A 24,234-nucleotide genomic window follows, 5' to 3' on the forward strand; every position below is an offset into this window, starting at 1 on the left:
GGTAACACTTCCCTAGTGAGTGCTTTATGGCTTGGGAAAAGGAGTGTAGGACACGTAATCAAAGGTGTCAAAACTTCTCCCACAACAAAGCACCCTCTTGTGACAGCTGGAGGCCCAGGGTCGGTCAGTTTAGACAACCCAGAACCATGAAGGCAGAGTCACAGGATGTTCTCCCAGTTGATGCTGGAGTCTGATCTTGAGTTTCAAGGAAACACAAGTGATTAAAGAATAGAAGTGTGTTAAACAAGTGTAATGCATTATCCAGATATCAGGGAAATTGGGTTGGGGGGGAAGAAGCCCTCAAGAGGTGGTCTTGGCAGAGCCAGTAAGGTCTATGTCATTCTTTACAGCTGTATTTGTTACTAAAGCCTTTCTAAAGAGATGGAGACTCCACAGCCCCCATGTAGTCTAGCCCAGCACACGCCTATTCTCACTGTTGGAATCACTCCTAAGCTTTGACCCAAACCTTTCCTAAGGACATTTCAGTTTACAAAAAAGAGAAACTGTGAAATCACACTACAAGCTGCAGAACAGTCCATCACATTTCATAAGAAATGCAGAAATTTAGCACAAAACTAAGTTAAGAGTATGTCAAAGGAAGAGAAACCAGAAACTTCACCATTGGCTTATCCCTGTAACATAATACAGCCTCAACATGCACCTGCAAAGACTTAAAAATATATTCCTGCCCTCCCTGCCTCCAAAAAAAAAAAGAACATCAAGCTTAAAACAAATTAAAATTTTACTTAGTTCAGAGCCTCTTCTACCTGCAGTACACATGAAGAGCAAGGTATGCTTTCTAATCCAAAGTCTTCGTAGTGCAAGCAATTGTTTCATTTTCCAAAATTAAGAGCAAAAGGTGACCAACGAGGCCACCCTGGTCATCAACTGATGGAGGGTGCAATGCAGCTTTCTCTTCCTAAACTGGTCAAGGAACCCACCCCACAAGGATTCTGGACACGAGGCCATGCTCTTACAGTTAGCTTACCACTGCTGCACCTGGAATGTACTGGGGTACACTGCTTGGTGACAAAGGGAGGAGAATACTTGTGTTTGGAGGCCCAAAGCAAGTTGTGTCTCTGAACAGCCCCACTGTTCAGATCAGAATCACTGTCCACCTCTGTGGATCTGGAAAAACAGTTCTCTAAGCTCCCACAGGTCAGAAAGCTGTGGCTGTACACAGTGCAGCTCCCAACTGCAGGAAGGAACATTAGGAACTGTATAAAAATACACACCCACATGTACACATATAAAAGACAAGCCCTGCCCTCGAAGCATTTACAATTTAAGCCAACAAAACAAACACTGCCCTTTACACTAACTGCCACGTATCTCTCACCCTAAATGGGACAAACTGTGTTTTGGAGCAGCCTCCCTGCCCACACTGCTGAGAGCATCCCTCCAGCCAGAGCAGGGCTGCAGGTGCCAGGGCTGCCAGGGAGAGGAGAAGCTAGGAGAGGCAGCAGGAGCAGCAACCCATCCCACTGCCCAGCTCCTGCACCTGGCTCAGGAAATGAGGTGGCCCACTATGTGCAAAACAGGGCCGTTGCCCACAGACAACTTCCAGGAGCAGCACGTGTTGCCCAGGGGACCGTCACTGGCATCCCTGTGCCCTATCTCCACGACACATTTCTGAGCCCAGACGCTGCCCTGCAGAGGAGGAGAGGCACCCTCACCTCCGACACACACTGAGCTACAACTCTGTCCTGACCCCATCCCTCATCCAAGTTCTCCAGGCTGAGCACAATGCTGGTAGAAGTCCATCTCTGAAGGCCCCCGCTCCCCAGCCCTAGCCTTGCCCCTAAACCTCCTCCTCCCATGCAGCACAGTATAGGGGGTCCAAAACCCCAGCCCATTACACACAGCAGAGAGGAGCCAAGTCACTTTTCAGTCAACAAAGATGTCCTTGTACGAGAACATAGTTATCAGCATGAAAGAGAGTTGCACAAACTAGTCCCACTGGAGAGCAACGTAGTGAGCACAGTGTTGCAATATATATGTTTTCATATTAAAAAACAAACTAGGAAACTGCCCAAGGTAACAGTGGCACAGCTTCTCTGGTGAGAGTTCTGACCCAAAGAGATGGTAACCTAAACTCATGGCTTGTAATAACTAAACAGAACAAGACAAAAAAAAAAAAGCATGAAAAAAACCTAACACAAAGTTAGAGTTTGTTCCAGTCCCTGACAATTGTTCCAACTAGAAAAGACATAATAGAAGCCTCTGCCTGGGTGTCACAGAAAAGCAATCAAATATTGATGAGACAAGCTAAGCATGGAAGTCCCCTCCAAACTCAGACTGTCACTCCCAAAGAAGTAATATTACAAGAGCTTTAGGGGCAACTAGAGGGGGCGTGTGTGGAAACAGAAGGAAAAATGAGTCAGCTGTTACCCAGCATTGCTTCAAGTAATGCCTCCATAGCTTTCCATCCACAAATTAGCCCAGGTCCACAGAAATACCCAACCTTTGCATCATGCCTCGTAAATCAACACTAAAATCTATCGGACATGATGAGCTTTCCAGACAGGAGAGAGAAAAATAGTACAGTTTTCAGATATTTCTCAGGGCAGTGAGTGTTTGTTTTGAGGGTAGGGCTGCTGTTAGCCATGCTAGCTAAGATGTAAAAGGTAAGGAGTTAAGACCTCTGTCCCTGCAGGAGTCTATGTTGTGAATTTGAGCAAGGGTCATCAAATACCCTACTCTGTCTGTGCATTTTTACCAACTTCTAAAAGTGCAGTAGATGTTTACATAGCATGGAGACCATAAATACCTTTGATCACCTACATGAGGATTGTCAAGACAGGCAGTAAAGGGGATACAGCTTGTGGAGATTTCAGATACACTGTTATGCTCGATGTGAGGAACTGCCAAGGTTAAGAAGTCCAAATTCTGAAAAGTATCGTGGTATGTTAAACCACATCAAAGGTTTCTGGATTAAAATAGTTGTTAGATTGAATTTTCTAGTCTGAGTAATTTCCAACAAATGATAAAGTAAAATCAGTAGTAGTTGTTTTGTTTTTTTTTTCTTATATTAAGATCCAAGATACTGGAGAATCCACAGATGAAGGATATTTTAACACAAGCTATCCAGAATCCAAGAGAAGGAAGAGAAATCTAACCACACCTGTATATCCTGCCAGTCTGACATAAGGGATAGCCAACAACCACTGGCATCACGTACCAGCACGTCTAGGAACACTGTCACTTCATTGTGGCTAGGTGATCAGGGAATAAACACTGTGACGGGAGATAAAAATGTCTCCAACTCCCAAACTCTCAGACCTGGACCTGTAATTTCCTCATGTATTGGAAGCACAGGAGAAACCCCTGGTTATTATCCTCATAGAGGAGTATCTGTTGCTAATGCTCTGCTTAAGAGCCCCAGCACAAGGGCTTAATATTCCAAGTAAAGTGGTGAAAATACTGTAAAACTTAGGTACAGTATCACTGCCACTGTGAGACAAGCTAAAATTGCCAAATGGCTTTGTGACCCCACCCTTGTAAATCAGCTTGTTAATCATTATCGTCATAGAGGTGATAAAGTTGTTTTATAAGCCAACACTGAAGCAGTAACATTAACTGTTATGTAGGGGCTGGTGTATTTCTCTGCAGATAACATTTATTAGAAGGCACTCTCTTTAAAGACACAGGCTTGCCTCATAACCTTCTCTTGGAGCATGGAGCAATCTGTTCCACTTCTTCCTCCAGCCTGATTTACATGTCAGACACAAGTGATGCCTGGAGGGGATGGGTTAAGTGATATGAAATCCCTAAAACACCTTGAACTACAGGCTCAAATCTCAACTGGATTGTCCCGGCCTCTCCTCTTGACAGAACACAAATTTATGATTATTTCTCAAGGCCAGACACACACTTGGCTCTATCTGAGAGACAGACACAGACACAATTTGCCAGGAGGCACTGACGCAATGCAGAAGAGACATGAAAAGGCCAAGAGGCACTGAGAAAATAGAAGGGGTGGTAGACATGAAGCTCATTCACCATTCCCAATTATATACATTGAAGGAATATAAAGTCCTTTAATTGTTGGGATTAGTGTCATAAGCAAGTCTGGCAGAAGGAAGCTATCTGAAGGAGCAGTCAACAATCAGGCACAGCTTTCCATCGTCCTCCTAAGTCAAGGTTTCTGCCTCTTCCTGGTTGTTTTCTTTCTACATCTCCAGAAACAGGTAGTTTGAATCAAGTCTTTTGCTAACAAGCCCGGAGGTAAGCTCCAGCTTTGCCTAGACTTCAGAGTAACACAGAGAACATGCTTCCTGGACTGAATGAAAGGGAAAATAAAATCTCCTTCTGAACAGATTGGTTTAGTTCATCACTGTGCTCACTACCATCCAAATTCCACTGGTGAAAGCTTTGTGGAGGAGGACTAAACACCAAGCAATCTTTCTTCACTTCCAGAACAGACAAGAAATATATTTTTGAAAGAACTACCAATGACATAAGAAAATATGTCTAGAAAAAACACCTCTAGAAACCTCCAGTTTATTCCTCACCCTGCGGCACAACGAGCTGACAGATGACTGACTTGCTTAAGAACTTCTCACCACAGAGATTCCACAAGTCTCCAGTGCTCAAAACAGCTGGGAAGTTTTTCCTAATGCCATCGCTTTTGCTGCAATCGACCGTCTTTGTTTCATACTCTACCTCCAATCCTTACATTGTGCAATCTGTTTCAGAAAGCATTTTCTGACGCGTTCTCTTCTCTGTCACAGGTGATTCCTGTGGCAAGCAAGAGCAAGAGCAGATAGGGGTGCAGGAAAGCAACAGTGGCTGCCCTATCTCTTTGCTAACTGCAGAACAAGCATGTATTTTCATCATTCATTATGTGTAAAGATTGGGCATTAAAGCACGTAGGGTAAAACAGAACTTCTGCCCCACGACAGATTTCCAGGGCAGGGTTGGTCTTTCTGCGATGAAAACATGGACTTGGAGATGTAGCAAAGCGTGCTACAATATGCTTAGCTAAGGATAATGCAGGCTGCAGAAAAAGAAAGGGAAAACATACTCCCTGGCTGGGAAGTTCCTAGTCATTTATATCTAGTGAACAGACAATGGTCTCGGACTGCTAATTTCCTTGAGGATTTTTTCCCTTCCGTTTGCCAGATTCTTAACACCGCAAATTCTTGTTACGATTTCAATGCACAATTAATCTTTAGTTCAGAGGAAAGGGAAATGGAAGGAGGAAGGATGATCATGAGGTAAAAAAGCCCCAGGGAGGCCGATATCAGATCTCAGCTCTGCCCCATCTTTCGTGCAACATACTGGTCTTAAAAAAAACCCCACAGCAGTAACTTCAGGAGAGCCCCATCTTTTGTTGCTCCAACCGTGCTACGGGCCACAATCCCAGCTCCTCGTAGTTACAGAGCAGGTGATACCACCCTATCCTCCCTCTCCTCTTCCCTTACAGCCTTTTCAGGTCCCTGGCTGTCCCCAGGGCCTGTTCAGCTTGTGGTAGAGGTGGCAGCAGGATGGATGGGAGGGAGGGAGGCCATCCACTGCTGATACCAGCAGAAGGTGCTGGCTTGGACACACATGACACCCTTTCACCATCGCTGGCCTTGACACAGACAAAGCGACACCGTGCAGCCACACACCGCACCGTGCTAACTCATCACCCACACAGGGCAGAGAACATCCCGAAAGGAAACCTGGCAATAAACACTGTGAAGAAAAAAAAAAAAAACCCAAACCAAAACAAACCCAAAAAAACCCCCACAAAACCAACGACCAAATAAATCAAACTAAAGCAGAAACGAGTGAGAATTGGAATAAACAGAAATCACAAGCTCCCTTTGGCTTCTTTGTACCAGGAGGTCCATACTGACAGCAGAGCCATTTGCTTTTTGTGGTCCTTCCAGACCAGATCATTCAATATGTTGCACTTTAATTTGCTATTAAAGTGACATTCCACGAATTACCCACTAACTATAATAGGTACAAATTCCACAAATTAGCCACGAACTATATATAACAGGCACCGGGAAGAGAAGGAAAACCAAAACAAGGTTAAGAGCAAATGCTGCTAATCTGTGACAAGCAGAGAGCAGGGAACAAGGTGAAAACGGATTTTTACATTGATTGGGGGAGAGGAACAAACTGGTGACAGTCCAAGTGAATTTATAGCAGGAGGCACAGGCACGACAAAGTCCCTCTAAGTCCTCCCCAACTCCTCTCATGGAAGGGAAGAAAAGCCTGAAATCTCAGCAGGTCTCTTTGTGCAAGCTGACACAAGTGAGAAAGAGATGGAATTGTCTCAGTATAAACAACACGCCTGGAAATCACTTTTGCCAGCTCCCCAGCCAGCCCTGCAACCAGAGTCCAGCCCTGCAGCTTCTGCCTTTGCACTCACTGTGGTTCAGTCGTCTTTCCTTCTGTCTCCTTCCCCCAAGGTTTCCAGGCAGCTACATGTCAATTTTGTCACACCCCAAGTTCTCCTAATCTTGTTGCAGGGATGAATTATAGGTTGTTTTAAGAAACAGGTATTCAAGCAAAGGTTAAAGGCTGTTTTAATCAAACAAGGTTGAAAGAGTACCAGGAATTTGCCTGGTAGGGAACAGAAAGCACTTTCCTCTGCTTAAAAACATACGTGACTCTAAATAAACACACAAGCAAATATGCATTCAGCCAGAGTATACATGTGCCTTTGCCTTTTTTTTTTTTTTTTTTAAGATTAAGGAGGCAATTGCATGCAGAGATATTAACTGACTCTACATGCCAACTGAGTAAGACGTTATTTCATGAGTGATACCACAAAACTAGAAAATTTCCTGCCTTGCACAGGACTGGCTCAGGGGCATTTTAAGTAGGAGTCCTCCGAAGGATTTTAGAACAGGAAAGCAACATACCAAGAAAATGGCTAGGGTTACTCTGAAAAAAAAACCCCTGTGAGCATAAAGTACATTTAAAAAAAAAATATAAAAAAATTTCTTCTCTTATCCAAGCAGGTAGCCCTGAGACAGTATTTTTTTGCCTTCAGAAATTTGGTCTCTTGGGATGTTATCCCTTGAGATATGTCCAGCTGCCTCTCCTGAATAGACATTTTATGTGAAGTACAGCAATGAGGTTAGAGCCTGATCTTTCACACTGCTAAACCCTGATCTCCAGTGCTGGGCCTTTCATTCTGCACAGCAAAAAAAGAACGGAAGAAACCTGGTTAGCACAAAGCACTAGAAAAGGGGTAGCTTATATTGCTACTGCCTCTTCCAGAGGCTGAAAAAATTAAAATATCTCTGGAGATCTCAACTCAGAAGCTCCTGCGAGCCACTGGCACCACTGCTGGGTCGTTTTAAACAGAGTTTCATTCTAAAAAGCCACACTTACCCCAAGTGGCCTACATTACATATTCACGTGGAAAAGCACCGCATGTATTTAATAAGCCCTGTTGAAAACTCTGGTTTCAAGCTGCGCGAAACCCAGTTCTGCTATTAAAAGTATCTATTAACAATCTTACTGTATCTCCACGCTTTGCCTCCAAGACTTTAACACACCTAACTTAGATGAACGTGTCTTCCTGGCTGTCACTTGCCAAAATGCTCCTGACCAGCTCTCCCCCCACGAGCCTGGCCGGTTCTGCCCTGCTCTCTGCCTGACCATGAGCCATTCGGAATGACAGCAACTCCCTTCCCCAGCAGAGCTGCGGCGAAAAGGAAACGCCAGCAAGATCATCGCCATTACCACTAATTGTAAGCAGAGCTGTCAGCACTTTGGGGAATTACACACACACACCTGGAATATCAACCAACCTGAAGTTTCCTGTTCTGCTGAAAGGCAACTCAGTGCTAGCAAACTCCAGGGAGTGACAGAAATGAGTGATAAAGGAGTCATAGCCACAGGAAAGTATACAAGCTGCTTAATTGGTGTTTTGCTGTCAGACCTTTTAATGCTTATGGAAATGTACATTGTGTGTTTTTCCCATCCTAGGACTATTTTCATATTCTCCTGTTAATACAGTTACTACAGCCATAGAGGCACAGGTCATAAAGGAAGGACATAAAGGTGGCTACTAGCATTATGTCATTATGGTCCAAGATGTATGTTTAAATAGTTCAAGTACAGAATTATCTAAGTGCTTCAAAATCTTCATGGATTAAAATTGTACAACTTAGTTAAAATAGGTCAGGTGGACTATCCCTCCAAAGTGCTGGTTTCCATCTTTTGAACTTCAATGTGCTTAGGATGCCTATTTTAAACATACACATAGTAAAGTGGGACCCATTTTACCTTAATTCCGTCAGAAATTACTTGTCCTGCGTGTCAGAGAATACCTGTAGCAGAGCTGGGAAAAGAGTCCAGACCTCACGTGCCTGAGGATGAGAACTGGACCACCATACAAATGAACACTGTGATGTGTCTCACCTCCCCATGCAACCGTTTGTGGCTGCCTACCTCCTATCAAATATTTAAGAGCAGGGGCTGTACCTGACGTGCAAGTTAAAGCCCACTGTTTCAAAGTTAAAGTCACTGTTTCAAACCAGCTCTACTCTGGGCAACGTCTCCCAACCTGTGGCCAGCTGAATACCAATAGCAGTGCACTGCAGGGCTTCCATCCCTGTCACAGGTGCTGTGTCAACCCTTGCTTGGGAGGCTGGGGATGTAAATTAAAGTTTTCACTACAGTGTTGAACTCCAAACTGTGGCAGCTACAGCACAGAAGCACCTGGCATTTTGCTGCCCTTGTTGAGCACCGTAAACTCCTGCAAATAACTGCAACAAACAAATCTTCAGCAATCTCAGCATAGCCAAGCCTGCCAAAAACACAATTCTCATTTGCCACCTCCTGCCCCTCAAGCAAAAAAAAAGGGCTTGCCTAAACTTAATAGGATCTGCTGGTACAGCTACATGGGTAAACCTCTTTGGTAAATAAAAGTTTAAGCTGATAGAGTTTATATTGAATCACTGAATGAAACAAATGACAGCAAAAGACTTTCTCATTGATATGACTGAGTTTGCACTAATGCTTTTACAGGTATGGCTATATCTATTAAGAGTGTGGGGATGGGGGGTGTTTGTCATGCACCTATTCCAGTAACACCTCTAAAACTAGAGCAAGCCCAAAGTATGTTAGCCGAAGCCCATTTCTGCCAATCAACATAGCCACATGCACACTACTGGCTTTCATTAGCACAGGCACGTGGGTCAGACACCACATCCCATACTTTTTGTGTGTGAATAAAAATGAACTGCTGGGCAAGGACACCACCACTGATGGGCTTGGAAGTTGTCAGGCTGTATGTTATAAATCTAAACTGAGCATTTCTCAGTTATTGTCTGAGGACTGAGCGATCCGAAAAGAAGTTTTACTTCTGAAAAATCTAGCAAGAACACAAAAATGTCCACATCTCCTTGTGGTCTTTGCTATTGTTAGGACTCATGAAACAAATCGTCTGAAGTTTTGCATGTGCAAAAATGCTAGAAAGAGCATCCCCAATCTCCTCACCATCTCAGCCTAGGAAAACACAGGGAGGACCAAAATTTGACGCTAGAAAAGAAGGTACGATGAAAATACAGCATGGGTTAAAAGCCTGGAAAAGTAAACAAGATATAACAACTTCTTTGTTCTTCTAAAGCTTCCTAATCCTGATCTAAAATTATATTAGGCCCAAATTAGATGGAACTTACGTTTCTTTGAACTTCATATTTATTCCCCACATTTCTGTTAGGGAACCTCATATGCACAAAATCTTGAACAGAACCATGAAGATTTTCATATTGGAAATGCTTCTGTTAGACCAACTGTTCACCTAGCCCAAACCCTATCAGAAGCTGTAATCAGTACTACATACGTCAGAGGAAGATGAAATCATTGATCCGTCTGTCAATAGGGAAGACATCTTCCTAATCCTCTCAGTAAATAATATGTCTATTCTGAAACTTTATAATCTCTTTATCTTCCGTAGTGTAACTGTGGACATTCTCATTATGGACACTTAATCCTCTCAAAGATGATAAACTTCTGGCTTCAGTAATATAACTGTGGCATTAAGTTCCTCATGCTTGCTGTGTGTTCTGCAAAGAAGTACGTCCATCAAGGATTTTTATGCATATGTCATATTCACTGTATGACCTGTGCTGTACAATTGTGAGAATAGGGCTCTCCTGTTCATTCTTTCTCTCCACTGTTCTTCACATTGTTTATAGGTTTGTCTACAGGTAGATAGTCAGGAAAGTTGATCTGAAGTAAATGGATGTTTTAATTAAATTTTAACGGATTAGTTTATCTGCAATGCTAAAATGGATAAATTATGCTACATTATATCCCTGTATGGACATACACATTCAGAATGAAAATGGCCTTAATACAATTTAGCTCACTTTGCTTCCAAAGTAAATGGAGATAAACCAAATGAAAGCCACTTATATTTTGAATAACAGTATTTACACAGTGATTCAATATAATTCAACTCATCATTTTAAATTCCCATATTTTGTCACTTCAATTTTTTTCCCTGAGTGTTTCTGTGTAAACAACTCTTCAAATCATTGTCTTTTCAAGCCTCCTGTCTCACAATTTCCATCCTTAACCTCTAGTCATTTTTGCCATTACACGGATCCTTTTTATTTTACCATATCTTTTGGGGAATAGTATAATCAGGATGAAATAATTGCCATGATTAAGAGGGTTTCTACAGTAAAGATCATCACTACAATAAGCTCTGTACACTTGTATATCTTGCTATTTATCATAAAAAACAGGTAAGACATTAGTTAACTCTCTGTGTGGATTAAGCACCTGCATTTTGAACTTGTTACAATAGCCCCTTCAATTCTTTTACTTTAAAAGCTTCGGTTAATATAGAATCTAGTGTAAGTAGCAAGAATTACTTTTCCTAAGAAATCTAAGTTTCTTGTCTGAGTCAGCTTCTGTCTAAATCAATGTTGAACAGCGTAAAAACTGTTAGTCTCACCAAAAGCAGCCCCATAGTCACACAAAACGAATGGGCAGTTTTTAACTCCAGCTTGCATGAGCTGTGTTCAGATGTCCACAAAGCCAGCAATACCTCCGTTAGTAATGTCAGCACAGAACAGTAGGTTCTCCTCGGTAGGAACCTCCTACCTCCAGTAGGTTTAGGGTGAAGTTATCCTGAACTGTGACTGTACCATCAGAGACTGTACTGCACATAAGAGTAATCCATTTTTCCAGAGTACTGTGTCTGCTAAACCCAGCAATTCCAGGAGTGAATACTTGCTTCCCAGCAACTGGAGGTCTCCCTCTTTAAAGCTTTAATTGATTGGAACAGCTCTGGAGAAACAGGGTCACAGAGCTGCAGCGGTGCTATGTGTGACACAGGGCAAATTACTCTGGGCAGATGATGCCAGGGAGGGCTGAAAAGGAAAGCAAGTGCAGCTGATGGGGCAGAACAGGCAAGCTGTCACACTTTGTGTTTCTGCTTGTTAAATCTGCATGTAATTAGTTATCTTGTCTGCTAACACCTCCAACGACAACAATGACAAGAAGATTCTAAGAATATGTACCCCATGGGAATGCCCATAGATAGACTTGCTGTAAACTTCAGCGTAGCCCCTGGGGCCCCGGCGCAGTGAAACCTGGCTGGGGTACACGTGTGCATTTGCGTTTACTTTAAGTATACACGCACGTACAAATAAAGACCACTACTTGCTGCCTCTTTGGTTAAAGGTCAAGACTACTCACATCTGCACTGCAAGCGTTTGTGAATGCAAAAGGTACTAGCAACACCACTACTTCCCTAGGATTTAGTGAGCTTCCAAAAATTAAGGACATTTTCTTTCAGTTTTTTCCACTCCACTTTTAACCTCACAGTTAAGGCCTTCCCCAGTAGATCCCTGTCCATACGGATCCAAGTGACAACCATCCTCAGACCATCAGATAGCTCAAGTATGTACTCTATCACATCCATAAGATCTAGGCGTGGAGCTCTGTTAAGCTTAGAAAGAGATTTAAATTAGATTTCGTTTTAGAAAGGCATTATATGCTGTTTCATCTAATGGCAAACAGGCATTTCAACTTTTTTGCACCTAAGAACAGACCCTCATACCACAATTTTGAAACTCAGCTGCTTGGTAGGAAACAACCCATGTTTTCCAGGATCTTTAAAGAGAACTTGGCTAGGAAACATATCAGAATTGAGATGGGACTAACCAGGGTAAAGGTTGCTTATATCTGCAGATTACCCCTCTCTGCTTTTCTAATTCACTCACCATGCCTTATCTTTCCATTAATCTTTAATAAACCTTTTTAGTTAATTCCCCAAACATACGCAATCTACATGACAGCAGGATACAGTGCAAAAGCAGTCGAAGGATATGAGGAAATAGGCAGTAGAGGAATCAAAATGAGAGGAAACTTTTAGGATTAAAAAACACCCAAACTGCAGGTTGGTAGAAAATGATGAGCAACTGGGAGAAAGCAGTGGTAAGAGGCAAATCAGGGAGAAGGCAGGGATTGTAAAGGCATTAGTATTTCTCTGGCTGCTGGATTCATTTTCTCAATGGGGCCCTCCACTCTGGTTCTACTTTGACAAAAACAGGCAATCTGATTTCAAACCTGGAGCCTCTGAAATGTGGAAAACCCTCTCCAGGCTGACAACAAGGATACAGCTAGATTAAAAGGTAAATGCAATTTAACCCACCCCAGCAGAAATGGTAATCGAATTATATTGCCTCTAAATATGATAAGTTTGGGGCTGGGGCCCTCAGGGGAAGAGAAGGTGTCTTGCAAACACAAACACAAAGAAACATGCTAAAGGGAACTGCTAAATCAATGGATGAATTGTGACTTCTACCCTCCCTCCCTCCCACAGGGTGCTTGATAAGCTGCTGATTGCTTCTAAAACATCTACTACCAATGTTAGGAACTGATTAAGCAGCTTACAAAGCACTAGGGGCTAATAGACAGGCCCACCAGGGAGACTGCAGCTCTGGAGTTAAGTAGCTTGCTTTTTCATGGCTTGATTATTAAAGATGAGATAGCAGAACATGCTGAAAAGATGTGAAAACAGTTTTAGACCTCAGATGGCTGGCCCTTTTATTTTATATATGGAATCATTTCTACCCTGGGACTTCACCAGCTAACAAAAGCCGTGTTGCCTGCAGTTCTGTAGTCTCCAGCTCTGAGGGGCATCTGAACTACCTCAGCTTAAACATGTCAACTGAACATCCAGAACTGACTATGCCACCCATCATTCTGCAGAAAAGGCACCACTAGACAAGGGAAACATCAGTGGAAGAAGCTTAAAAGAATGTGTTTTACATATCACTGGCAATGGCATTAGAGTGTGAACACAGACGTGCCCAGGTCAGCTAGTGCATCTTACCTCATTGCTTCCTCCATTTTGCGTCTGAGAGCTGCAGCACATTTACCTTAGGTTCCCTATCCTCTCCTTTCAGCTCTTTTTGTCAAATTCTTCTTGTTTAATCTGGTACGTAATAAAATTCTGCTGTTCAGGCAGATGTACTGCAAGGTACTTGCTTAGTTCAATCAATATCTATGTAAAGACACATTTTGCTGGCACGTTACCTCTTCTGTGGTCATGCCTGTCACAGTAACACTGCAGGGTTTAACTTTGTGTAGCAGGCTTGCTCAGGTTTTTGTGGTGTTGGGTTTTTTTAATTTTTTTTTCCTTCTTGTGGTAATGCCTATTAGACTTTGTAAATAAGCATGTTGCACTAGGGTCTGTACAAACTCATAAATTGCTGAATAACTATTTTTTCAAGCAAAGAAATAAACACTACTTGTCACCTGTAGGCTGAGTCTTAGATGAGCTTTCATTGATCAGATGAAAAATTTCTCACAGCAAAGTTCTCTTTGCAGACTACAGTTTTCCTTTGCAGATTCTTTCCAACCCCATTTCAATACCAATGATCTAGACTTTCTCTCCCTTGTCCCTAACCAATGCCCCTGGTTTTTAATTTTTATATTAAACTATAAACGACAGAGGTGGCTTAGAAGCAAAGCTATGCTATGATCAGCTAGAAGGGGGAATGAATGCACAATTAGCACTGAACATGAGAACAAGCTTGATGTGTAACAGGTAGAATTAGTTGAAGAAACTTACCTGCTGAAGGTCTGCAAGAGAATAAAGATGGATTTGCTGGAGAAGATACTCTCTGGGAAAGATCCTGGAAAAGAGAAAAATGGATGTGTGTCACACCTTTTTGACTGGGAAACCCAAAGATTTCCTCTGCCCATTAAAAGACCGCAGACCAATGATGCTAGAGAGAGAGCTTGTCAGAAACTGGAAGTGTATCACCCTGTAAGCAACAGCGACTTTTACAGCATTCCTCATGGGTACAACAATTCCACAATACGAATGAATGCTGCACCAGCTGTCAGGTAAGCCTGTACCGTGACATTTACAACTGTTGAAAGCTCACCCTGAGCATAGAAGGTGTTTCTTTAAACAATTAACCCAGTAATAAAAACAAATAACTCAAACTACACATTAAAAGTATTTCTTATGGGTTTTAGTACAAGATTCCTGGTCTGCTAGAAAGCTGTAAAAGTTAATTTTTTATGTGGTTTATGGTTTTGTAACTGAAATAACTATATGGGGAAAATGTCATGCAGATACTGTCCTTCCTACATCAAGATGATCGGTATAGACTTTATAATGACTTATTTGAGAAAGACATATTTTCCTTACATAAACCAAGGTTTCAGGCAGCACCATTGATTATCCACTGACAGACCTGCTCAGTAAAGCTAAATTACCGAAACCTGAACAGAGAAGAGATGTCCTAATTAGAGTGACTTGCAGTAAAATGAAAAAACTGGGTTAAAGTAACATTACAGAGAAAAATGGACCTTGTAAAGGTAAGTGGATATTAGCAAGAAAAGTTTATGAAAACCTATGTATCTGCCATAAAGATGTCAGGAAAAGAAAAAGTGCATCTAATTAGAGTGTCTATCTTTGTGTGCACGCATAGAGAAACAAGCAGCCAACCAGCTTTATTTTCCACCCACACAGAACAAATATAACACCACACTAAGGCATCATGGGGAATGGAGAATCGCATCACTCTTGCAAAAAAAGCAACCAAATATCTCAAGAGATGCAACTATTTTACACTTTATGTTGCTTAGAGAAGAAATTGTCAACTCAGTTCCCATGTTTACAATCACTTGGTTTTAAGGCAGTACAGAAATGAAATTCTCAGTATTATTACACACACGAACAAAGCTCTGACAAAGATTGGTTTGTAACGGTAGAACTGAAATGGCAGTGAGCAGAAAGACCACTGGACATGTTCAAAAAACTGAAGGTACTGAAATGTCGATATGAACTAACATGATCATGATAATGAGACTAATGAGAAAGCAGACAGGAACTCAAGAGATTTTAGAAGCTGAGACAACACAAGTAGCTAAAACACAGATCAACAGGGAGAACTGAACCAACCACAATCTTTGACAGAACACTGACTCTAAGAAATAAAGGTTTATTCTACTCCATTAGATGTCTTAAGCGACTGTCTTAAACTGATGCTTTCACAGCTGTCTTGAAGAGACTAGGACTTTCCACTGCTGCTAAGGTGAGCAGTACAAAGTCTCATACTCTTTTTGTACTTTTGAAAAAAAGGTAAGCTTCGAGTCCTGCAAGCAAGGCCCTGACAACTGGGCACTGCCAATCTTACAGCACCCTTCTGGAGCAGGACTGTGCCCCCTTGCTCCTTCTGACTCACCAAGCATGTCGTGCCTCTACCCACCTAATTCTCAGCTGCAGTGTCACTGCGATACTGCATTTTCCCCTTTTAGTTCTGTAGGCTACACCATCGCTCCTATTAGAGGTGAATGTGTTTCAGGGGCTCTGCTGCATCACACCTTCATAATGCATTTGGCACAATGTCAAAGACCACTAGAAAACAGTCAAAATCCAGATATCAGATGACATGACATTCTGATTCCTCATTTGCACATAGAAGATTTATTAAAATCGATTGGTAAGGAGTCAACTCCGAACAGCATTTTGAAGCTATTGCTATTTTTCAGCTCTGCTAGAATTTCTTTCATTAAAATTTCCCCATCATTCTCCCCTGATCACACAGGCAGACACTAAACAGTGCAGTAGCTTTGCCAGGAACTGTATTATTTGCTGATGCCCTTACAGCACCGCTAAGGAAAATAATTAGCTAATGAAAGATTTCCTTTTTCAGGAAGTAGCCTGAATAGCCCATAAGGCAGAAACTGTCAATGACTAATATCGATGACTAACATCACGTTCCCCTGCCTTCAAGGACTGAATTTTATTTCCTGCAAGTTCTAACTCCTAATAAAAAGTGCACAGATGAAAAGCACACTCATGACCGAGGGACTTGTGTTGTCAAGGGGGGTCTCAGCCAGCACAGGCCCTGGTGACCATCACCCTCTCCCTATACCTGTTCTCCTCCCTGAGACATGTCAGCTTGCAGCAGCAGCTCTGCAGAGCCAGCATCCATCACTTCCCCCCCCTCCCAAATCTATTTCCAGGAAAAGAAGTAGGCACTGCCCTCCCAGTCTTATGCAAGACACATAATACACAGGCACATACCCGGCACTCAAGTGAGAGGAGAGCTTATTTCCATTGCTATGGAAACTGAGGCATTAAAAAACCCTCAGTAAGTAAGGCTGGTCCAGCTCCAGCTTTGCAGTCCTATTATTGACTCGAAAAATCACAATTTTGGTTGTGGTGGGCCACAGAAAAACAGTGGAGCAGCCAGAGCTCACATGTACAACAGCATTTATAAAATTTCTTATGAAGCAACTGGAGCAGTTCCTGTATGGTTCCCAACACATGCGGAGGCGCAAAACACTCCCTCTACACCTGCCCACATCACCACAGGTGGAGAGCACACAGCTCCATGAGTGTGAAAACCACTGAAATTGCCTCAAAGTAGTCAGCTCAGTCCCTGATCATTTAAAATATAAATGACCTGCCCTCGCCACACCTGTGGTGAGCTGAGCAGCTGTTTCAAAAACACATCCTGCGGTGCTGCACATCTGCAATTAAAATCTCCTCCAGAAAATTTCTATTAGTCCAATTTGGAAAGAAAAATTGAAACTCAAAAGCTACCTGAACATAACTCGTGTACACAAAAATGTCTATTTATTGCCAGTTTTGTCAGCCTCTAGTGGGTGGAGAACAAGAGCATAAGGGGCACCAGAATATCAAACTGAAACACAATTTCAAAAAACCTCACCATAAAATGCCAGCAAATCAGTCAGGGCAGGAAATCCACACAGACTAAGTAGTCCAGTGAGCAAGAAAACAAGTGTCGGTTGGTTTCCAACAGCTTGCTTGTCTGCAGGTTCTCTGAGCCTAATGAAGTGATGGCTTATATGAAGTATTTTTCCGTAGGGGGCACACAGGACTAATTCAGAGCCTCCAGCTTCACAACCCAGACACTTCCACTCATGTAACTAGTAGGAACATAATGCCTTAGCCATCTCCATCCCTCTGCAACTGAAATTGGCCAAAGCAAGGCAAAGTCTAGCAGAGTACAGCAGGCAAGATGGGGCTCACACAAACACCATTAGTGTCCAAAGTACTACATGGCATCCAAATCAACCTAAAATCACATTCACATCTAAAAATCTGATACAGAGCAGGCTAAGATGACTACACTTGGAAACATTTCACTAAAAAATAGGTATTTACTTTCTGCATGAGATGGAGCTTTGAGCATGCTTGGGTTAATATAAGGCCTTGATTCAAAAAGACCCAAACATGTGCTTGCATTTTATTTCCCCCCCTGATATAAAGGTCCTTTACAAGCACCAAATGGGAAATCTCTGATAAGTTATTTGAAAGCAAAATAAAAGATGTCAGTTTGGTAAATCTTTTGATTGATGTGCTATAACGAACTAGATTTTCTTTTTTTAAAGTTGGTCAATTAAAAGCATTAAATAAACAGCATCCTTTCAGTCCAATCTTAACACAGGAAAAAAACTGGAGTGAGCTAGACAGAGGTCAAACGCAAGATGTTAAGACTCATCACAATAAAAACTCAAACCTCTGCTGCTTCAGAATGTGACCTGTGACCCCTGAGAGGCAAATGGTATTGAGTGCACGTCCCACTAAAAGCACCTCCTAAGTTTTCACAGTTTGGAAACTCCCAGACCAGTTTCACCATCCCTGCAAAACAGAACAGTCATGAGTCACAGGATTGCTGTGCTGTAAACCCTGGCTACCAGTCAGGGTTAAGCCTGCAGTGAACAAACCAAGTTCAATGCTAACCAGCCCTCTAGCTTTGCCAGTTCCTGCGAACAATGAAATCCAAAGTCCTGTTGGTTAAAGGTCTCTAAATTGCTTTATTGTTACGTGCTAGGAATAAAAGCAATCAATGCAAGCAGGAAAGAAACCCACCATCAGAGACTTGCAGTCAAACTAAAAAAAAAGAGAATTGAGCATTCTCAGTTAGTGGTTATTATTCTTTTTTGTTCAATACTTTGTAATCTGAAGCATAACCTTCAGGCAAGATAGAACCAGAAATTTCATCCGTTCCCTTTAGGATGATCTTATCAGGCAAGTATTTGCACAAACAAAGGTTATCTTTTAGTGTCCTCCTGCAAACAGAACCACTGATAAGACTTTGCTTTTTGCATTTGGACAAAGTGTGTAGTCACGGTGCTTTGTTAGCACTAAGTAATTGCTCTGCATTTAAAGCCTGTTTATCATCAGCTTAGGTAATTTTTCTCCTATGGGTTAAATACCCTGACAGCTCTGCTAAAGCTACAACCAATTAATCTGCCCAAGACTGACACTATAACCAAAGTACAAACGTGATAAGCAGAGCGAACTCTTCTCTTTACAGCGCAATCAAAAGAAATCAAGTTAGCTGGCAGGTGGGCACAACCAAGTCTCTTTTGTACCAAAAAGCCTATTGAAACCTAGGAAGGGAGGGAAAGCTGGCAGCAGGACAGCATGTGCCAGCCAGGAGTGTCTTGTTTGACCAGGTTGGGAAGTGAGTGAGCTGTGACTCACGGGAGACACAGATGCACCAGCCCAGCAGGCTGCCACGCTTGGATGTCCTCTCCACCCCTCTGCAGGAACCTGCTACGCCCACAGCTGGCACAGCTCCTCGGGGACCAAGTCCACTTCCTCAGCCAGCACAGCTCATACCCTGGCACTGCAGCTTGCACCACCACCAATTTACTTCTAAGCTACTGCACCATGCACTAAAGCGGCCGACAGGCGAGCACATCTGATTACTGCTGTTCCCATGGCTTTTTTTTGTCCCCTAGACCAGGGACAAGAGGACCTCTGAGGTCCCTGGAGCACGCACCACCAACAGCTGCGGCTGTCTGCATAGCACACATAGGTGCTCCAATCTCATTGACAGGAGCTCAAATTTTTCAGAGTTACTATTTGATTTTAAAAGTACAGAGGGATATCAGTGAATTGCCAGTTACCCCAATGTGTTATGTGTTATGTGGCAGGGTGAAGAACATTTCTTGCTAGGTTTTCTCTTGCAATTCATTTGACATGGAGTCTGTGAATTTAAGGTGGAGAACAGCATCAGAGGTGAGGGGAAAAGGTAAGGTTTTTTTCAAGTGTTGCTAATTCTTATAGTTTTATTCAGGCTTTTGATTTTGCATTTCCTCCGAAATCTCAGCTCCCGGAAGTATGTTGGGAGAGGAGAACCTCAACTTTCCAGCCAAAAAAAGTTATTCAGGAAACCCGCTGACTCGAAAGGCAAAAGGTAGTAATAAATGAATGACTTTAAAACAAAACAATACACTACTTATTTATTTAATTCTTGTGTATTACACCAGTTTAATGATTTTTTTTCTAATTCTATGGTTTGGCTAAAAAAGCATTTGTGAACCATTTCACATTCGTGAGGTACGTACACTCTTCTGGTTATGTTCTGGGAGCAGTCATTCCTAAGTACCCTCAGCCCACACTAAGTGCTAGATTCGTTAGCGAGCACGTCCAGGTAAGGTATTGTTTCACATATTACGAAATCTCCCATGAGCACCCCTATGCTAAAACAGTTACTCTTCTCATCCATCACCAATCCTGAACCAGTACATAAACTTTCAACTACAATGCAGCACACTTACTCTCACTTCTCTGTGGTTACTTGAGCAAGGTTATGGCAACATTGTGAAAGACAAGAATTACTACAGCTCAAATCCAGGAATCAAGTACCGCTGTTACCGAAAGCAAGATGTGGAGAATCAGAGGCACACAGTTTCATTTTTAAATCAAAACAGCTTAGATCCTCCAATTAACTTGAAATGAAGAATAAGAAAATGCTCTCTGTTTTTGTCAGGCACTCCTGAACCCTTCCAGTTTGCTGCTGAAGTTTTGATATAAAAACACAGACACAAAATTGGCACAAGTCATATTTAACACGGTGTCCACATCTAATAGGAATTTCTTTTTAAATAATTATGCTTTTCTTAAAGCAATGTAGTTTCAAAAGGTGGATGGAAACTATCATTTTGAAAGATGTCTACTATTACTGATCTATTTGACAAGGAAAGACAGGTGCTCCTAGACCAGAAAATGCTAACGTGAACTGAAAGACCCATCTGTCCTCTGGAAAACTTATCATATATACCCTGGCATGCTCCTCAACTGGATACTTACCTTGGTAGAGCACTGGCTTGTGCTTTTAACCTTCCCCTGGCTTGAACAGACAGCAGTACTGCCTCTGTCCTGGCTGCTCTGGCACACATCTTAGTGCCCCAGTTCTGTTTGCTACCCCTAGCTGAAATGAAAGGTCAAAGTCTACCTTAACTCCATTCCCTACAGTTTAGCCAAGTACTTTTTAAGATGTTAACTTGCAAGGACCCTGCATGCACAGTTGAAGCAAACAGGCAGTCTGTTTATAAGAGCTACATCAAGAGGCATGCATTATTTCAGCTACTGTAACGACTACACTCTATGTAAAACAGCAAATGGCTTGTGCATACGTCTCTGCATTTATTTGCTCACCTTTCCTCACTTTGGGGGTTCTGTTTGGTCTTAACACTGGATCCTCTCAGGATATCCATATATCCTCTTTGAATGAATTTCTCTCTTGCCCTCTTTCCAATCACCCATGCAACGAATTTTCTTCTTCTGTTGATCTTGCCATTAACTCAGAGCCCTGAGTGCTATGAAACCACATCTTTCTGTTCCTTTCCTGATCAAACTTTCTTTTTGCAGGCCACTGCTTTCACAAGTTGTGTCTTTGTTCTCCTGATTTGGGATTTTCCATTCTCCAAATGGTCTAACCAAAGAAAATGGATAAAACAGTCTCCTTTGACAGTCTGGACATGACTTAATGACCTTCTGTTGTCCTTGGTCTGAAAGATGACATAGCCCCAGCTTCACATACGTGAGGTACTTGGTGGTATAGTGATTGCATAAGATCAATCAGGATTCCTGGGATGTGTTTAGACAGGTTCCCCAATTGCCACACAAATATTTTGAAAGTAATCTACTCCTGTGTCAGAAGTGATATGTCTAAGGCCTCACTGTAGGAAGTGACAGGACTCTATTGTTCAGCATAACTGAATTTGGGCTTGTTTCGCATCGTGCTGACAGACTGGCAGGCTCAGCCAGGACCACACGTCTGCAGCACTGGAGGTGTACCTTTAACCTCCAGCTGCAACAGCAAGCTCTAACTTGGTCTTCCTATAAAATGCTAAGTAATGCAATCCAGCACTGGAGTTTTGCTAGGGCAAAACTGATGTATTCCTGTTCTGGAACTGATAGACAAATGGCATCAGACAAAGATGAGTAACAAAGAAGAAATTTTTCTATATAGTTTCTCACCACTACTGAGAAAAACTCACATTACAGAGTAAGGACACTGCAACAAGCACTAATGTACAGGGGAATGTGCTGCAGAACATTTACCTTGTGTCACTGCCATCTATTTAAAATATCTGGTCTAGCAACACCTGAACTGCACGTTTAGGTGTGTGGCTGAGAGAGCAGAGAGCCCAGAGAGAGCTCCAACGTTGACCTGGGTTCGCCTACCCTACAGTAGATATGGAGGTGCCTGAAGAGTTCTCAAAAAATTATTCTGACAGTTCCCTGACCTGAAGAGCCTTCAACCATGACAAGAACAGAGAAGAGGCTGTGGCATACACACACACTGTTAGTGTGTCTTATGTCTAAAGATAAAAGGAAGAAAGCCAAACCAGAATAAAACTTGCATCATTCAGCACGGTTCACAGAATAACCTCATTATCTAACGGACTCAAAGATTCTCACCTTTTCCCAGATATCAGTTTTATTGACTCCATCTTGTTTGCCTGTGCCATTCATTCATCATCCCACAACCTGCAGGTGGTGGTGGGATCTGTACAGCTCCATTTGTCCTAATTCTATGCTGGCTTTAGGTTTCAGTCTTGTATGTTTCTGCCTGAACAGCATCCACACAGGCAAGGCAACCAAAACAAGCAAGAACTTGTTGAGTAAAGACATTTGAGGCAAATTAGGTCTGTTGCAATACTGAGGTGACAGCCACAGCAAACTAGGCATAACAACACCCCTTGTAAAACAGGGAGCTCAGCAACAGGCTCAGAGTCTCAGCTGGCTAATCGCAGAGGGACGCTGCTGATACGCACCGGTGGAGGGCCTTATTTCTCCTCCCAGCCAAGTCTGAGTTCCTTATTTTTTTCCCTTGCAAATATAAAAAGAGCTTAGAATCCCCTAGAGCAATAGGTGCGAATAAATCATTATAACTGATGGAGACCACTTTTATTGTGAGCCTTCTAGCTACTTTTAGGATTTCTTCTGCTTCTTTTCATTTCTTCCTTCCTTTTTTTCTACTTAGTCACTTGTTCCTTCAAAGTTCACAATGTGGTTCAGCCCTGAGTCCTCTGCTAGATGCCAAGTTTCAGAGTTGCCAAAGTACCTATCTATGCACACCAAGCATTATAAATAACATTTCCACATTTAAGCCAACTGGATCCTGAGCTAACCTGGTTTATAGCCATCTGGAATTCTTCAGAAAAAGTGACTTGTAAGCACTGTAAACAGTTTTGTCTTCCCAGAGGACACCAAGAGTTTCCAGCTCCATTGCCATCTTCATTTTGCAATCTGAGTTCAAGAGCAAGGTATAGATTTAAAGAAGAAGATAATGCAAATAGTATTAATAAAAGAAAGCCCGGAGTGATCTGCTTTTTCCCTAATAAGGCAGGTTCTATCAGTGTCCCAAAAGCAGCAAGGTGCCAATACAATTAATCAGTCTGTTTTTAGTTCTCCCTAGACAGCAATATTAACAGTTTGTTTCAGTCTGTTTATATGGGTCTGACAGGTCTTCAAGATGCTGTGTTCACTTTCTTGTGATTAATAGTCATTCACATACTAAGGTGAAGACCATGCAGAAAAAGAATGTTTTTAGTGCAGGACAGATAACTGGAATCTCTCCCCCAGTCTTTCATTTCTAACTAGGAAACAGTACTAAATTTAGGAATGCTGTCTCACCACATTGTTTAAACTCCTCCTTTCATTGCAACTTGCCCATGTGATGAGCCAAATGGAAATTTAAATCACATATTTTCTTTGTTTACTTTTCAGCTGTGCTCTATAAAGCCATCACATTGATAGTGAATGCCTGCACACTGGAATACTAGATGCAGAAAGAAAAGCCATTGGGACTGTTTTGAGCAAGGAATAACTCCTGGGAAAAGAACCTTTCTTCCTTTCCATCTCTGCAAACCTCTTAGGGGAGATCTGAGGGACTAACTGAGCACCAAACCCACCCTGACAGCAGCTTCAAAGACCAAGAAGGAGCTGGACTCTAAGGCGCTTCTTGTACATTCCTTCAGTGGCTTTTACAGCACTTCTAGTAAGTCCTACCAAACTGGAGATGCTTCCCTAGCACAAAAGCAAACCCTTCTTGGGCTGGGATCCTCCTCTCCCCACAGAGAGCTTTAGCTGAAGACAGTGTGAAGGAACCCTTAGATAAGAGAAGGGAGTATTTGAAGTATTTCCCAGTTTCCCCTTCTGCCATTCTGGGTATTTCATTTTGATATAGGGAGTTTTTCCTCTCTTCTCCCAGCCCCAAGGAAAGACTAGGCACACACTTCTGGGCTAATTTTTGTCCATTCTCTCTTCTCTCCATTTCCTCAGCACTTGCCATCTCTCCTTTTTGGAGGTAGATTTTGGGGCTCCCCCTTTGCCCTGGTTCCTTCATTAACACTTACTTTCCTGAGATCCCTTCCCTCTTTGAATCTCCTCCTTCTCCTGGCTTTCCCTCATCCCTTTGTCTCTAGTCCATTGATTTCTCTGCTCAGGACTCCTTTGATCTC

The 24,234-nt window shown here is 42.4% G+C and overlaps 1 protein-coding gene across 2 annotated transcripts in view; it reads right to left on the reverse strand.

Moving 5' to 3' along the window:
- PLEKHM3 (pleckstrin homology domain containing M3) overlaps positions 1-24,234 on the reverse strand; it is an 86,201-nt gene that overhangs the window by 17,200 nt on the left and 44,767 nt on the right. For both annotated transcript variants that reach the window (XM_014954641.1, XM_014954640.1), the window contains one exon: positions 14,054-14,117. In XM_014954641.1, coding sequence (XP_014810127.1) covers positions 14,054-14,117 — 64 coding nt within the window. The remainder of the gene's footprint in view (positions 1-14,053; positions 14,118-24,234) is intronic.

This window comes from Calidris pugnax, unplaced genomic scaffold (assembly GCF_001431845.1).
Source record: "Calidris pugnax isolate Ruff unplaced genomic scaffold, ASM143184v1 scaffold103, whole genome shotgun sequence".
In the NCBI taxonomy this organism is placed as follows: Eukaryota; Metazoa; Chordata; class Aves; order Charadriiformes; family Scolopacidae; genus Calidris; species Calidris pugnax.